Here is a 15325-nt window from a genome sequence, read left to right on the forward strand (position 1 = left end):
GCATTTATCAGTAGCTAATTCCCCAGCTTTTTCTAGAGAGGATATATTATGACAGAGAATCAGTGAAAAGTTTCCCTCCTCAGGCTACAATCCTGAGCTCTGGCATCTTCAGCTTAACCATAATAATAAATAGCATTGCCATCACACTTGAGCAAATGTATTATCCTCCCCATTCTATAAATAGGAAAACCGAAGCCGAGAGAACTGGATGAATCCAAATCAACTACCTCAAACTTTTTCACTCCAGAGGACTAAGACATAGGGTAACCCAGGATGTACCAGTGAGGCTGCGTGGCCAAAATGGACTGGGCAAAGAGACAGTGAGGGCTGAATCGGCGAGAGAGTCTGGGAAGTCAGAACAGAAGCAGCACAACCTCCCAAGCCCAGGAGGCTCAATATAAAACAATGGAACATTCAGGAACAAATAGGCATTTATTTTATGAAAAACTACCAAACAGTCTAAGTACTAAATGACCCTTTAAGGAATGAGACTGAACGGCCATAATGAGCAATTCCATCCTTTGACGATGTACGCCACACATCCGGAAGCTAAAACGAAGGGGGATAGTCCCCGAGCCCTCTGCACTGGCAGCAGTAGACAGGAGGGCAGCCTCATAGAAAATGAGGAAATCACAATGTTGGGTCCAAGGGGTCCCAAAGAAACAATCTTCTTCTTTAAAAATAAAAAAAACTCTTGGTCACTGCAGTTCCAATAGCAGCTCCAATAGAAAGTGCCTGTGTTGTCAATGCCTCTGTGGCCAGAAGCTGCTTAGACTTGTTCACCAGGCCAATAGGGCACACTTTCTGGCTGGGTAAGGACCTGTTTCTACTTAAAAGAGAAAAAAGAGGTCTTCCCCTTCCCTTTAATGTCTCAGAGACCCAGGTTGAGGCCATAGAATAAACAAAGGTCTTGAGAAATCTCCCTAAAAATCTCTTCCTAAGGCGAGCTGGAAGGGAAGTGGTACAACCATGACATCCTAGAAAACATCCATGTGTCTGATGAGAATTCCTCCCCAATCACAAAACAGTTAATAAATGCCCAAGAGAGATGGGGTGTGAACACCAGTTCAAGTGAAAAGCCCCTTCCTGGCTCCAGGCTTTGCTTTCTTGGAGGTGCCCCCAGGAGGCATGGGCCCCTGGACTGAAGAGAACCAGCCTGGGAACTTCCTCTTGGAGGTCTCTGTCACTGGCTGTGGGGGAAAAAAAAGAGATACTGAGCAAAGAATGCCTCAGGGCATGCCCGTGTACACAAAAATCTCAAGCCACCCATTGTCTACACTGCACACACCCTCCCCCCCACACCCTCACACATACACACACACACGATCATATCTCCTGCCAGTCATTGCACCATACACACAGGTGCTAGGGGTTAGTCAGGGCACTTGCAGAGGTTTGATGCAAGAACTAAAGGTCTCAAGAGGTGCATCAGCAATGTGGACAAAGAAAACCCCCGGGGAGTCTGCAGAGTGCTCTCCCCATGTCACCTCATTTGGTCCTCACAATCACCCCAGGAAGTAGGCACTCTTAGTACCCCCATTTTACAAATGAGGAAACTGAGACAACAGGAGTTAAAGCGACTTGTCCAGGGTCACACAGCTGTGTGGTGCCCAAGGCTTGCAGGACTTGGCATCTGATGTGGTCTTCCTGATTTCAAGTCCCCCAACCACGTGCTGTCTCGAAAGTAATTTCCTATCCAAGGGATTCTACTTATAAGTTCAAAATCATTTAGAGTAATGTGAATAACTAATTAATGTTATATTAGGGAACTATGTCTCCCCATCACTTCTATCCTGGTTAACAAAAGGGAGCCTGAATGTTTGGGAAAGTGTAGCCATATGCTGAGCCATAAGGACACCAGGGAAAGCACAGCTCCCCCAGCCCCACCTCACCTCTGAACCTATAAGTTCATGATGTAGAGGGAAAGTACACTCAGGAGGAAAGAAGGTGAAAAACCCAGTTTATATTTAATTTGCTCAATAATTGGGAGCCTCTAAGGAAGTCTGTGTAGAGGAAACACATAAGCAAGTGCCTCTAATAGCCAGACTAAGGTAAAGAAGTGCAACTGTCAAGAAAAAAAAAAAAAGATTAACTAATGAAATCTCATGTTGGAAGGTCATAGCTTTAAAAAGAGAACAAGGAAACCTTTCTGGATAAAGAATGAGAAAACCCACTGGGGCAAAAAGCAGAGAAGGGTTTGTTAAAGGCTCTAGGTATGATGAGAGAGCACTGTGGTCCAGAGCTGATCTCCCTAGGCCAGACCACACAGACTAGATGAGGGCTTTCACGCTAAGAGGCACAGAAACTCTCCCTGAGAGGTGACTGGCTCAGAGTCACTTCACAGAGGTCACATATCCTTTTCTAGGTGCTCATCTCCCCCATTAGCAGGTCAGATCTTTAGAATAGGGGTTATTGCCTTCTTAGTACCAGTATATCTAGCACCTGACCAGAGGAGTGGCTCAATAATTTTGAGGGAATGGAGTGACTGAGGCTTTGGACTGTGGCCTGAGAGCATGGCCAAATGGCCCAACAACATGGCATCTCAAGTAAAGATTCTCCTCCTCCTTTAATGCTCCTTTCATTTCCCTACTAGACCTTAATCCAGCAAGAGACGAGGCTGAGTCAGAGCCAGCCAGCGAGCCAAGAAACAGAATGAAACAAAAGCCAACGAGGGGGAGTGGGGTGAGAAGCACTAAGTATTACTTCCCTTAGAGTAGAATAGGTGACCCAGTGCGGGATAGGGTGATATATATATAAATGAAGAAAAGGGTGATTGTGAGGGGTGGCATCTCACCCCCAATTAGGGTACAAAGTAGTAGGGACACTCATGAGAGCCAGCAGTGGTGGTGGGGATGATGTGGTACTCCTGAGGTCTCTACTCGCTCTGGCCCTGTCATTCTCCACTTTCCAGAGAAGTCCCAGGATGGAGGGCAACAGCTCCCGGTTACAAGCAGTGCCCATACAACAAGAGGAGGAGGTAGTAGCATCAAGCCCGAGCTCCAGAGTTAGATGGATTCAGTAAAACTCACTGGGGCCACTTGGAAGCCACTCTCAGTGCTAACTCCATCACAATTTACCACAACAGTTAAGGTTTTCCTTCTTTATCAGGGAAAGGAAGGCCAGGAACCTGAAAGGCAAAGTAGAACCAACCCCAAAGAGAAAGAAAGTAAAAAGAAGAGCCAGGTTTCATTAGAAACCTCCAATCCCAATAAGAAGGATCATCCTGGCCAGTTCCACTGCCTTGCTGAGCTGCAGAATTGGAAGGAATATCATTTCTTTGGATTAAATCAGAGGAATACTGTTCATCAGCAGGCAGAGCTAACCTGACTGGGCTCTTAGACCCAACAGTTTTCAGAGTTAGGGCTCTTCATCTTTGGGGGCTACAGACCCCTTGGATAGTAATCATTCTGGTGAAGCCAGAACCATATTTTTAAATGCATAAAACATAATTATAAAAGATGCCAATTAACCTGGAAAACAATGATCAAAAAAAAATCTTTTTAAGAGTTCATGGACTCTTCATTAAGAATTCCTGCTTAGGGAAAAAGGGATCCTTTGCCCACCTTAAAAGCATTAAGGTCCACTACATGGACATCATAAACAGCTTTGAACTGGAATGGAATCATAGCCCCTAACTATCCAGTTGTCCATCCCTAGAATGACCTAAGAATGCAACTCCAGTGACTTAGATTCACATACGAGAGGTACCCTCAGCAGGGAAGTTCAGATGGGCCAGCTGAAAGTATGCAGCCTTTGTAGACACCTTGAATGCTGTTATACAGTCCCACAGGGACCAGAGCCAAGATGGACAGAGCTTCTATACACTCTACCATAGCCCTCAACTTTCCATCAGAGGCAGGCAGAGGGCACATTTAAGCTCCAGTTCCTTGAGGGAAGCCAACTGTGTGACAGGAAGTTTTCATTTGGGACTTTAACAAGATGCTTTTTTCTACTATAAAATTTCCTCATATGAGCAGAGGATGTCTAGTGTGCTGATAAAGTCACTTTATATCAGAATTCATAGATGCTCAGGGTTAAAACTAAACACTAGTTATCAATCATTAATATTGAAAGCGACCTTGGAAATTACCCTGCTTAACCATTCCCTTGCCTACTGATATGACAATTGTATTAGCACAAATGGTTTAGGCCTGTACCTCCCCTGCTGGGAAGGGGGAGGTCACATCCTTTGACTTGACTACCTACCTTTTTGGTACCCACACAGGGCTTCGAAGTGCTGGGCACGACACTCTCCACTTTGGACTCTTTTGGGGATGGGTCAGGGAGTGTGGTTTCTGATTTCCTTTCCTTTTCTACCAGTGCCACTGCTATCTGGATGAGGTAGGTTTCAACTTCTGAAGGAACCAGTGTCCTGATGGCCTTTATTTTAGAAGTATCTGAAAAGAAATGCCGCTAAGTGACAGTGGAGGAAAATAACAAAGTTTTGAATCACACGCAACAGAACCCCAGATATGGGCATCCCCAGTGAGAAGGTCACGTCACATTAGAGAGAGCGTGTGAAGCACAGAACAGTGGAAGGAACAGCAGCATCCTTAGGTATCTTAGAAAGAAGCCATTAAGTACAAGCTTCTCCCTGGGACTCACTACCACTTCTCATTTACAGGTGGTAGAAAAATTTACCTCAAGCTTTACTAAAGTACACAGAAATACAAGGCATCACTTGACTCCCAAGTAACCTTCCCTGATCTCTACTGTTCTGAAGTGCCTGTCTCCATGCCCCACTTCTGATGGGGTGAATCATGAGGGAAACATAGAAGAGCCTTAGGGATAAAAGGTATGGAATTTAATTTAATTTAGTAATTTAATAAAAAACGCGGAATTTAAAAGGAACTTACTGATGTTTGCAGGACTCCTTGTGAACCTTGTCTCCCATTTTACCTACCTTATCTTCCCTTTTCACTAAGTTTCCTCCTTCATCAGCCACCCATCCTACTATCTGTCCTATCATCTGCCTACCCCTCTGTCCTGAATCTCCCTACCTGGACCACCAACATTCATGCCCTAGTCCCTATGGAAGCAAATCCACTGATCTTTGAAGCATCTCCCAGGACCCAACATGGGTGGTAGGTGACTGTATACCAACAAAACTTAGACAATATATCTCCTGGCTGGCCCCAAACCAGACCATGGGGACCAAGTGTCCCCTTCACAATCTATCCAATCTTCTTCCTAGGTCAACTCCCTTCCCTAGACATAATAATCAAATCTATAGCACCATCACTTCTGGAAAGGACATGTCACTGGGAATATTAACCCACTCTCCAGATAAAAAACTACTTCTCTGACAACCACTTCCCTCCATATGGTATCTCCCTTATTAAAACAGAAGGTCCTTGAAGAAAGGGATCATTCAGCAGGATGATCTCAGAAAGGCCTGGTGAGAGTTACATGAACTGATGCTAAGTGAAGTGAGTAGAACCAAGAGAACATTGTACATGGAAACAACAAGATTATGAGATGATCAATTGGGATGGACTTGGCTCTTTTCAACAATGAAGCAATTCAGGACAATTCCAATAGGCCTGTAATAGAGAGAGCCACCTGCATCCATAAAAAGGACTGTAGTTCACAACATACTATTTCACTATTTTTGTCATTATTTGCTTGCTTTTTGTTTTCTTTCTCATTTTGTTTCTTTTTGATCTGATTTTTTTTTTTTTTGTGCAGCATGATATTTGTGGAACTATGTATAGAAGAACTGAACTATTTAACATACATACATTGAATTATTTGCTGTTTATGGGAGAAGGGAGGGAGAAAAAATGTGGGACATAAGGTTTTGTAGTGATGGGTGTTAAAAACTATCTTTGCATATATTTTGAAAATAAAAAGCTATTATTTAAAACAGAAGAAAAAGAAGGAAAGGATCATTTCACTTTCTGAAGAACCCAGGTTTAACAAATGGGTTTTCATTCATGCTATAATAAAGTGGTGACTTTTTCCAAGCAGCTATTTGACATCATTAATGGGCTTCCAAGCACTGCCGGGCCACTGCCGAGGGCACTCTGGGTCTGAAAGGTCTAGAATGGATTCCCTCTAAACTCCTTTCCAATTTAAAATCTATGATTCTCTGAAGCCACATAGGTGAATGGCCTCGAGCTAAATGACTGAGAGCTTGGAGATCTGGCACAGTGAAGTCACTTCAGAAATGTTTGCTTATTGACTTGACAAGCAAGCAAGAAAGGTTTGGAATAATTGGTGTGAGAATTAAGGGTAGATGACAAGAATGTTAGAGCGTCAAGAAAGATTCATAATTAAATCCTCATTTTAAACCCTCTTCTTTGGACAAACACAAACAATTGGAGACATTTTATTTAGTCTATGTAATGAGTCAAAAGGTAGGATGTACATCTAGTAATACAGTTGACAAAGGAAAGGGGCCAAGTGGGGAAGGTTTTTCAAAACAAACAGAAGAGAAACCAAAGGAAGCCCTAGAGCTTACTCATAGGGAGAGGAATGTGGTCAGACTTGGGCTTCGCTGATGACAGTTTTTTGTTTTGAGCTCCAGAGGATCCTTCCTCACTGAATCAATCAATCATTTCACAACTTGACTCTAACTTCCCTTCCCTAACGAATCTTCCATCACTTCCCTGCATTCACTTTCTATAGCTAAGTTGGCTTACTGCTTCATACCTGGAACCTTGTCTGAAATATCCCTTCCCCTTCACTGTGCTTCTGGGGCAGCTGGTGGGGTTGTGCTAGGTCTGGAGGCAGAAGATCAGAGTTCAAATCCACCCTCAGATACTGGGTAACTTTGGGCGCATTGCTTAATCTCTATTTGCTTCAATATCTTCATGTGTAAAATAGTGCTTGTGAGGGTAGAGATATTTGTAAAGCACTTTAAAAACCATAAAGTCTAGATACATGCTACAAGGAACATTCTCTCTCATTCCTTCAAACCTCTGCTTACACTAGGCCTGTCCCCACCACCCCTCAGCTGCTGGTATCTCCTCTGCCAAATGATCCTGTATGTGCACTTGCAAAATAAATGAACTGGGGCTCACTTTCATTCTGAGAGCAGGGACTCCCTTTGTCTTTGAACATTGCTTTAAAACAATTACCATGTCCCACTCAAAAGTTTGTTCTTCTACCTAAACAATCTAAGTTCTCCCAACCCCTTAGTAGTTGATTTCTTAAAATCAGAGACAGTAATAATTCTCATTAAAAAAAAAAAAAAACACACAGCAAAGAGGAAAGAAACTAACCATAGAAATGTACTATGGGAACAGGGAAAATCAGGGTTCATCTTCAGAAGAGAACACTGAAGTGAAAAAAGCTTCTTCCACCCCAAAGAATAACATTAGATGGCCCCTGCCCAGAGAGAATTTATAGAAAAACTCAAAAATGAATTTAAAAGTCAAATGAAATACATTGACAAAAAACTAAAAAATAAATAAAAATAAAAACCATCCAAGAAAAACATGATTATTATTTAAAAAAAAAAAAAAAAGGTTAACCAACTAGAAAAGGAAAGAGAGTCTTAAAGATGAAAATAACTCTTTGAAAATTAGAATTGGGCAAGGGAAAGCCAGTGAAGCTATAAGGGAAATAAAACAGAATATAAAGAATGAAAAAATAGAATAGAATGTGAAATATTTTATAAGAAAAAACAACAGATCTGGAGAACAGATAAGAAGAGAAAAACCATAAGAATTAAATACCTGAAAGTTGTGACTAAAAAAAGAACCTTGACATAATAATGCAAGAAATGATCTAAGAAAATTGTCCTGGAATGATAGAACATAAGGGAAAAATAGAAATAGAAAACATCTACTGATTGCCACTTCAAAGTGATTTTTTGTGAACAACACATAGGAATATTATTGCCAAATTTCAAAAACCCCAGATCAAAAAGAAAATTCTGCAGGAAACAAGAAAAATACAATTCAAATATGCTGGAGTTACAATTAGAATTGTACAGGACTTAGCAGCAGCCGCAATAAAAGGCTGCAGGTCCTGGAATAATATATACCAACAATCAAAATAAGTAGGCCTACAGCTCAAAATATCATATTCCAGCAAAATTATCCAGAATATTGGACACTCAGCAAACTTGCAGATTTTCAGGACTTTCAACCAAAATTGAACTCAACAGAAAACTTAACATATAAGAACCAATATCAAAAATCAATTTCAAAGAATTTAATATTGACAAGTTGTTTTTTACATGGAAATATATTTAAGATTGTTTAAGATTGACATCAGCAACTGGATTGTTCAAAAAAAAAAGATTGGGGCAAAGTTGAGTATAATCTGAGTCCAAAAAGCAAAACTGTCTTAAAAAGGTAAAAATGGTAATTATGTTAGATAAGTGAGGTGCAGAGGAACAATAGGCACAGAAGCAGTAGAGGTAGAAAAAGGGCTCATAACTGTGAAAACCTTGGGAATGGGTTAAATAGGCAACACAACATATATACTATGAAGGGTATAGCACCCTCCAAAATCTATAAATAAATAAGGGAGGAGAGATAGGTGGAGGGGGAAGCAAAGGGTGGTGGAAGAAGACAAGAGAGGGATCCCTGGGTGGGGAGAGGTTAAGTAATAGCAAGGCAAGTTAAGGAGCAGAATTAAAGAAGAGTTGGCAGAGATAGGAAAGAACTATACACAAACACTACAAGGATCAGGAGTAGAATTTATTAGGAAAAAAAAGCATGGCTAGTAATCACTGATCTTAGACAAAGTCAAACTTAAAGATTCAATCAAGAGAGAAATCTAAGTTATGTCAGCCATACTAATATTGTAAATGCATGTATATGTATCTATGAGTCTGAATATATATGTTTACATGTTTCTCTATGTGTGTGTATAGAAATTTGTATGAGTGGGTCTGTGGGTAAGTGTGAGTGTATATGTATATATGTGCATGTGTATATATAAATATATCTATGCTTAACTGTAGCCTGCTTGAGGAAGGTGGGAGGGATGAAAAGGGGAAAAAAGAATAAAATAAAAAAAGTACACAGCAGAGAACAAAAGAATAATCTGGAAGGATGCAAAGATGGATACTCATGAATATAATTTCTTCTACTGTTATATATCCTTTTCTGAACTAGTAATTTATTGTTATATGTTCTGAATTGTTCAACATTATGTTGTCTGCTGGGCACATGACAATGTTCTATTCTGTTCTATTTTCCTTTTCTGTTTTCTTTTTTTCATTATTCTGCTTTTTTTAATAAAATTTTTTTAACAGCTCTATAGAACTATTACTAAAATGCAACTTGGCCTTCTGGTATCATCTCTTCAGGGCCTCCTGATCCCAAAGGGCTGATGAGAACATCACACAACTGTTAAAAGAGCAATGGGACTCAACGGCCTGCTTCACAGGTACAATGGATTCTTACACCTATATAAAACCTGTTTAAACAGCACAGACAATTGTAACATTTTTAAAGGAAGGAAGCAAATGAAATGTAGCCTGTTTTTAGAGACCTGATACTTGTGCAAAATTCAGCTTGGGCAAAGGAGAAATGAAAGTTTTCTCTATCTTGTTCTGGTATGTCTGTCAGGAGGATCCTAGAAAAACAGCAACCCAAGGAACACATAAGTACCTCTTTTAAGATGCAAAGAGATTGTTTTTACAAAAGTTCATTATTTTGAGTAACCTAGAAAATTAAACTAGACAACTTTAACTGTCTTAAATGAAATGTGTACAGAGGAAACTCAAGGGGGATCAATCTCAGGAAGACAACATAATATTGAATTACTGTTTGTTGACTATGAAAACCCATTTGACTTGACAAGGGAATAAGCTGCCCACGAGGCTCTCCCCTCCCCAAGGAGTCTCTCATGAGCACCTGAAGCTCACCAAAAAGTCAATGAAGGAGGTAACAAAGTGATCCTGGAGGTTAAAATTAACTAAGTCATAAAACAAGACAAAGGGACCTATCACTGTCAGAAAGGATGCCCAATGCTGAATATCACTCACCCAAAGGAGAAGGGAATCACTATGGAGTAGAAGGGGAGGAGGATAGAGTGAGTGTGTGTGTGTGTGTGTGTGTGTGTGTGTGTGTGTGTAGGAGGGGGGAGGGGGGAGAGAGGGTCTTCTATAAGACTGTTTGTGGATCAAATAATAGACTACCAGCCACAAGCCCAAGAAGACAGGTCTCAGCAGAGATACCAACACATATGACCTAACTACTCAGTGAGTGAATAACACATGCTATCCACACTAGGCAGCCCAACCAGTAAGCACCTCTCTTAGGGGCTGGGCCCAAGAGATCAACTGGACAACGTTTGGGAATCTGAGCCCCACTTTTCTGAAACAAAAACTCATTTTTTTTTGCTCAACCTTCCCTTGGTAAGGGTTGAGATATACAAAATCATCATTACAATAGCTAACATGCCTAACACTTTAAGTTTACAAGAGTAGTTTGCAGCCATGATCTCATCTGGTCCTTACAATCACAATCACTCTGTGAGAGAGGTGCATTTTACAGGCAAGAAAAAAAAAGACTAAGCCAATCTCTGGACTCCCCGACTCAGAGACATGTGATGTATTGGGAAGTAGAGGAAGAGGGCCATCCAACCCACTAACAGGTTGGACAGGGCCCAAGAAAGACAGGGACAGAACTGGCTTCAGATAAGAATGGCTGAGGGAGCTAGGAAAGGGAGGGGGAATACAAGCTGTTTGCTAACAAAAACTGAATACTTGCCCTAATTAGTTTCATTCTTTCTACTATTTGCTACAGCATTCTAGGACAATTTAAGACATAAGCATTTTGTACTTATGATGTCACTGACTTTAATGAATGTAAAAAATTATTCAAAGAACATCCAATTTGAAAAAATATATTGACCTAGACACTGAGGAGGCCACAAAGGAAAGTTTGGAAGAGAACATGGCCAGAAGAAGGGAAAGGCTTAGAGCTCCATCATATCAGTGACAGTCATGGCTGAATCCCAAAGAACCAAGCTGATATTAGCCCTCAATGTGCATGGTTTGGTGGGGCAAAGGGATATCCAGCATCAACCATAAGAAAAGATATGTGATTGTGACCTCCAAATGAAGAAATGCACCCAAGTTGCACTCAAATGCACTCAAAATGGCTAGGCTATGTACGTAAGGACATGGATTAAACAGGAGACTGCCCTGGAGAGTGAGGACAAACCCATATGCTAGAAGCACATACAGCATCTCAGGCAATCCTGCCTGCAGCCTTCCAGTGTGAGCCTGCCTCCCCCAGAGGCCTGTGGCTCCGTGAACAAACTGCCCACATAACCAAATAAGCTAAGGGCAGATCACTCAGGCAGTGAATTAGCTCAATTTGATTTAAATGTTTTGGCCCAGAGCTGTAACATCACCAGTGCATTAAACTCTCAGAGAAGAACATTCCTTCCACACCTGTTCTGTCCCTTGTCTCTGAGAGTGGCCTGGGGCACAGAGGGGAGGCCACCTGTCCAAAATCAGCCAGAAAGGAGGACCATGGGCCCAGGCCTCCCTCTGGACCATCCTAGAGGCCCGTTCCTGCCACACTGCCCTCCCTGGCTGCCACCATCAGTACTGAGCAAGGGCCTGTGACATGTATACCCCTCATGAGAAATCAGTACAGGAGCCCTAAGAGAAACAGCCCTGGACTGGGGGCAGGAGCACTTAGGTGCAGATCCCGACTTCCTCCTGCACTCCTGGAGCCGCCTCAGACAAAGCACTGCCCTCCTGCGCCCAGCTGATTAATGTGCAGACGAAGAGCCAGAACAGCTGCTGTCCTCTTGCTCTCTGTTCCATGCTTTACCTAGTGACCCGGTGGGAGCCCTTTTGGCCTGGAGAAGGGCAGGGAGGGGCGTGCCCCCAAGCCGCAGGGGGCGCCGCGGCCTCTTCCTAAAGCACCACACCAGCAAGGCTGGCCTCGATGGCAGCCGGCAGGCAAAGGCGGGGGGGCTCACCTGAGTTGATGGGAGGTTTCTGGATCACGTCAGTGATCATCTTCCGGACGTGGGGAGTCAGGCCGGCCCGCTCGAGGTCCAGAGGGTAGCCTGCCTTCACTGCCTGGGATAAGTGACTGCCGACCACGGGGAGAGGCATCGTCCTGCTCTCAGCGATGCTCCACTGGGAAGACAAGCACAAAGATCTGCCATGGCTGAGGCAGCGCCTGGGAAAAGCGCGCTGGACAAGCAGCACAGCCCGCGAGGGAACCGGGGAAGGGGCCCAGGCTCATGCTCTGGGCAACCTGAGTTCTGCTCTGCCCCAGCAGTGATGGGGGACAGGGCTCAACGACAGCCAGGGCTGAAGACCAAACAGCCCCGGGTCCGTGCCCTCCTCTCCTGGGACCGCCCGTGGCCCTTCACAGCAAGGGCGAGCCAGCTGTTGGCCCGGCCTGCCTGCAAGTGGTCTTGGGGACTCAGGGTACATGGGACTCCACCACAGTTTCCTGTGATCTATCACACCAGAGACTCTATGCAGGTGCTAAGCAGGGAAATAAGCCGGAAGTCACAGGAAGTGCCCATCTCAGAAAGCCTGCCACGGCTTTCTACTGCCCCTCTGCAAACGAATCATGTCCTTGGTCACGTGCAGGCTGTAGCGTGATGTACCGCCCTGGCCATTCGCATCAGGAGATTAGGGGAATATTCTTTAGATAAGTTTGCTGGGTGACAGCTTCTCTCCCGGGGTCTTCTTTCACTCTACCTTGACCTGCTGACCTCACAAGGTCTTGGAAGATCCTGAAGTGGACTTACTGCTCATGGGAAAGCCGCTATACTCCCAGAAGAGGCAAGAGAAACCTTCAAAGGGAGGTTTCAAATTACTTCCATAAACTTTTCACCCTTCCCTGCTAGACAGGGCACCATGTGTGTGAGTCATAATACCAGGGTTATTTGATACAGGGCATCAAGTTACCGCACACTAATTGCACCACTGCTCCTGAGTAATCAGTCCTTGGACATTTTTAATTTTGTGATTAACTGACAAGTCCCCTTATTTCAGCCTCTTGGGAAGGAAAGCTAATTACACAGCCAAATATACCAAAAATAATAACAAAGAGCACTACAATAAAGGCCACACCCACTGAGCATGGAGAAGAAGGTAACCAACTGCCGCTGAAAGGCCACAGGTCCATGAGAGGAAAGTGCTTTGGAAATCTTCCAGTTATTCTGGCATGGCTGGGACTGTGATTGTCATGTTCCACACAACTGCTCAAGTCCACATATTTGATTTTTCAATGGCAATTTTTGGTTCCTATTTATAACAGATTTCATCCTTTCTAAATGGCTTCCTGGGGCACAATGGCTAAAGTCTCAGATATTTACTAGCTATGTGACTCTGGGCAAGTCATATATTCTCTGCCTCAGTTTTCTCATCTGTGAAATTAGGAAAATAACACTGTGTCCCTCCATAAAGCATTATGCACTCTTAAAGTGCTCTATAAATGCTAGTTATTCACAATCAACAAGAAGGATGACTGGGACAAATCTTGACAAATTATGGAGATGTTCAGCTCTGTCTACACTAGGCCTTACCAGCACACAGAGTCTGAAATAGTCAGAAAAAAGACAGACAGTCAATACTTTAACATATTTAACACGTATTGGTTGACCTGCCATCTAGGGGAGGGGATGGGGAAGGAGGGAAAAAGTTAGAACAAAAGGTTTTGCAAGGGTCAATGCTGAAAAATTACCCATGCATATATCTTGTAAATAAAAAGCTATAATTAAAAAAAAATAATAAAGTATTAAAAAAAAAAAAAAAAAGACAGACAGTCAGACCAGGGTCAGCAAGAAAATCACTTTAAGACACACCATGCTTCCTTTCCAAAAAGACTCAGGAAAGTACATCATTCTTTTGGAGGGACACATTCCCATGAAAGCAAGGAGCAATGGAAGTCTTTGAAGGGAAAAAGATTTTGAAATTGCATCTAATTCTCTAATCTATGAGTTTCCATAAGTCACTGCTTTGAACAATGACCTTGACAAAGTTGTACTCTGGGGCATCTGCTTGTCTCAACATCATAATGTCCATCTACATATAGTAGTTAAAAAGGCCAGTAATACTAACACAAGGAATCCAACCAACGCTGAACTTAGCAAAAATCAGAGACACAAGAAAGCACAAATTAGACCAAAAGAGCAGCTGCCCAAATGACAGCTTGGAACCTTCAACACTGTCATGACATAAAGGGGCATGAAGCTTGGCACCAACCCCTCGGGATCAAAGGTAACACTCACCAAAGACATGTTCTTTTCCTGGAACAAAGAGTAAGTGATGGAAACCGACTTGGGAAGTGGAATGTGCTCATATTTCTTTGCTGAATTATTCTTCTCTTTCAATCCAGGTGAAGGGCTGGAAAACAAGTCTGTCTACAAGAGAGGAGAGAGAGTAGGGTCTGTGTTTTGTTGGAGGCAACGCAAGAGCTTCCCAAGTTTGTCCAGAAATAGACAATGTCATGGAAGGCAAAGGGATTCTGGAAAGTAGGACTATGCAAGAAAGGGATAGATTCAGGTCAACCCATGTAAAATGCTCATGGTGCATGTGGATGTAGGAGCAGGTTTGCAGACTCACAAATGTAAAGATGGGCATCTACTCCAAATCCCTCATGATGAGGAAACAGGTCTCCAAGAGAAGAAATAAGGGTTCCAAAATCCCAAAGGAGAGAAGAATTTGAACAGAGGTCCTGAGACTCCAAAGTTAGCTTCTTCAGTAGACTACACTGCCTCCCTAGAAAGTTTGAGTCTTCCCTCTGGCCAGAAAATGGCATGCCAAAAGGCTTCTAGCTGTTACTCTAAATGCTAAAAAGCAACACAATTTTAGAAGATCCAAAAATTGCAAACTTCCACTACTTATAATGGAACTTTTAAAACAGGAAGACTTGTGGAATGGAAAGGAAAACAAACTCCCTGAAAGGAAGCACCATCTCATTTCCATCTTTGTGTAACACAGGCACCTTACTCACAGTACTTACACTTCCTTTAGCTCATTTTTTTTTTCAGATTTATTATTGTTATTCTTTTTTTCCCCAAAGGATAACACATATACAAGCAGGAAGGCCTCTTGGAGGTCATTAAAGTCAACATTTTACAGATGAGGAAGCTGAAGTCCAAAGAGTGAAGGCACTTGTCCCACATTCCAGATCATTTAGTGAATAGCAGAGGCTACATTCAGGAAGACCTACCCTTGGGGGCAATTAGGTGGCACAGTAGATAGAGCATCAGCCCTGAAGTCAGGAGGACCTGAGTTCAAATGTGATCTCAGACACTCAACACTTCCTAGCTGTTATTTATAATCAACAAGAAGGATGACTGGGACCAATCTTGACAAATTGTGGAGCTGTTCAGCTCTGTCTATACTAGGCCTTACCAGCACACAGAGTCTGAA

General features: G+C 42.7%; 1 protein-coding gene across 4 annotated transcripts in view; it reads right to left on the reverse strand.

Annotated features, from left to right (window-relative positions):
• Positions 1-413: 413 nt before the first annotated feature.
• WRN (WRN RecQ like helicase) overlaps positions 414-15325 on the reverse strand; it is a 90473-nt gene continuing 75561 nt past the window's right edge. For all 4 annotated transcript variants that reach the window (XM_051967194.1, XM_051967192.1, XM_051967193.1 and 1 more), the window contains 4 exons: positions 14179-14310; positions 11905-12067; positions 4207-4397; positions 414-1190 (listed from right to left, as the gene is read on the reverse strand). In XM_051967194.1, the coding sequence (XP_051823154.1) occupies positions 1068-1190; positions 4207-4397; positions 11905-12067; positions 14179-14310 (609 nt within the window). In that variant the 3' untranslated portion in view covers positions 414-1067. The remainder of the gene's footprint in view (positions 1191-4206; positions 4398-11904; positions 12068-14178; positions 14311-15325) is intronic.

Source organism: Antechinus flavipes, chromosome 6, assembly GCF_016432865.1.
Source record: "Antechinus flavipes isolate AdamAnt ecotype Samford, QLD, Australia chromosome 6, AdamAnt_v2, whole genome shotgun sequence".
NCBI classification, from domain to species: domain Eukaryota; kingdom Metazoa; phylum Chordata; class Mammalia; order Dasyuromorphia; family Dasyuridae; genus Antechinus; species Antechinus flavipes.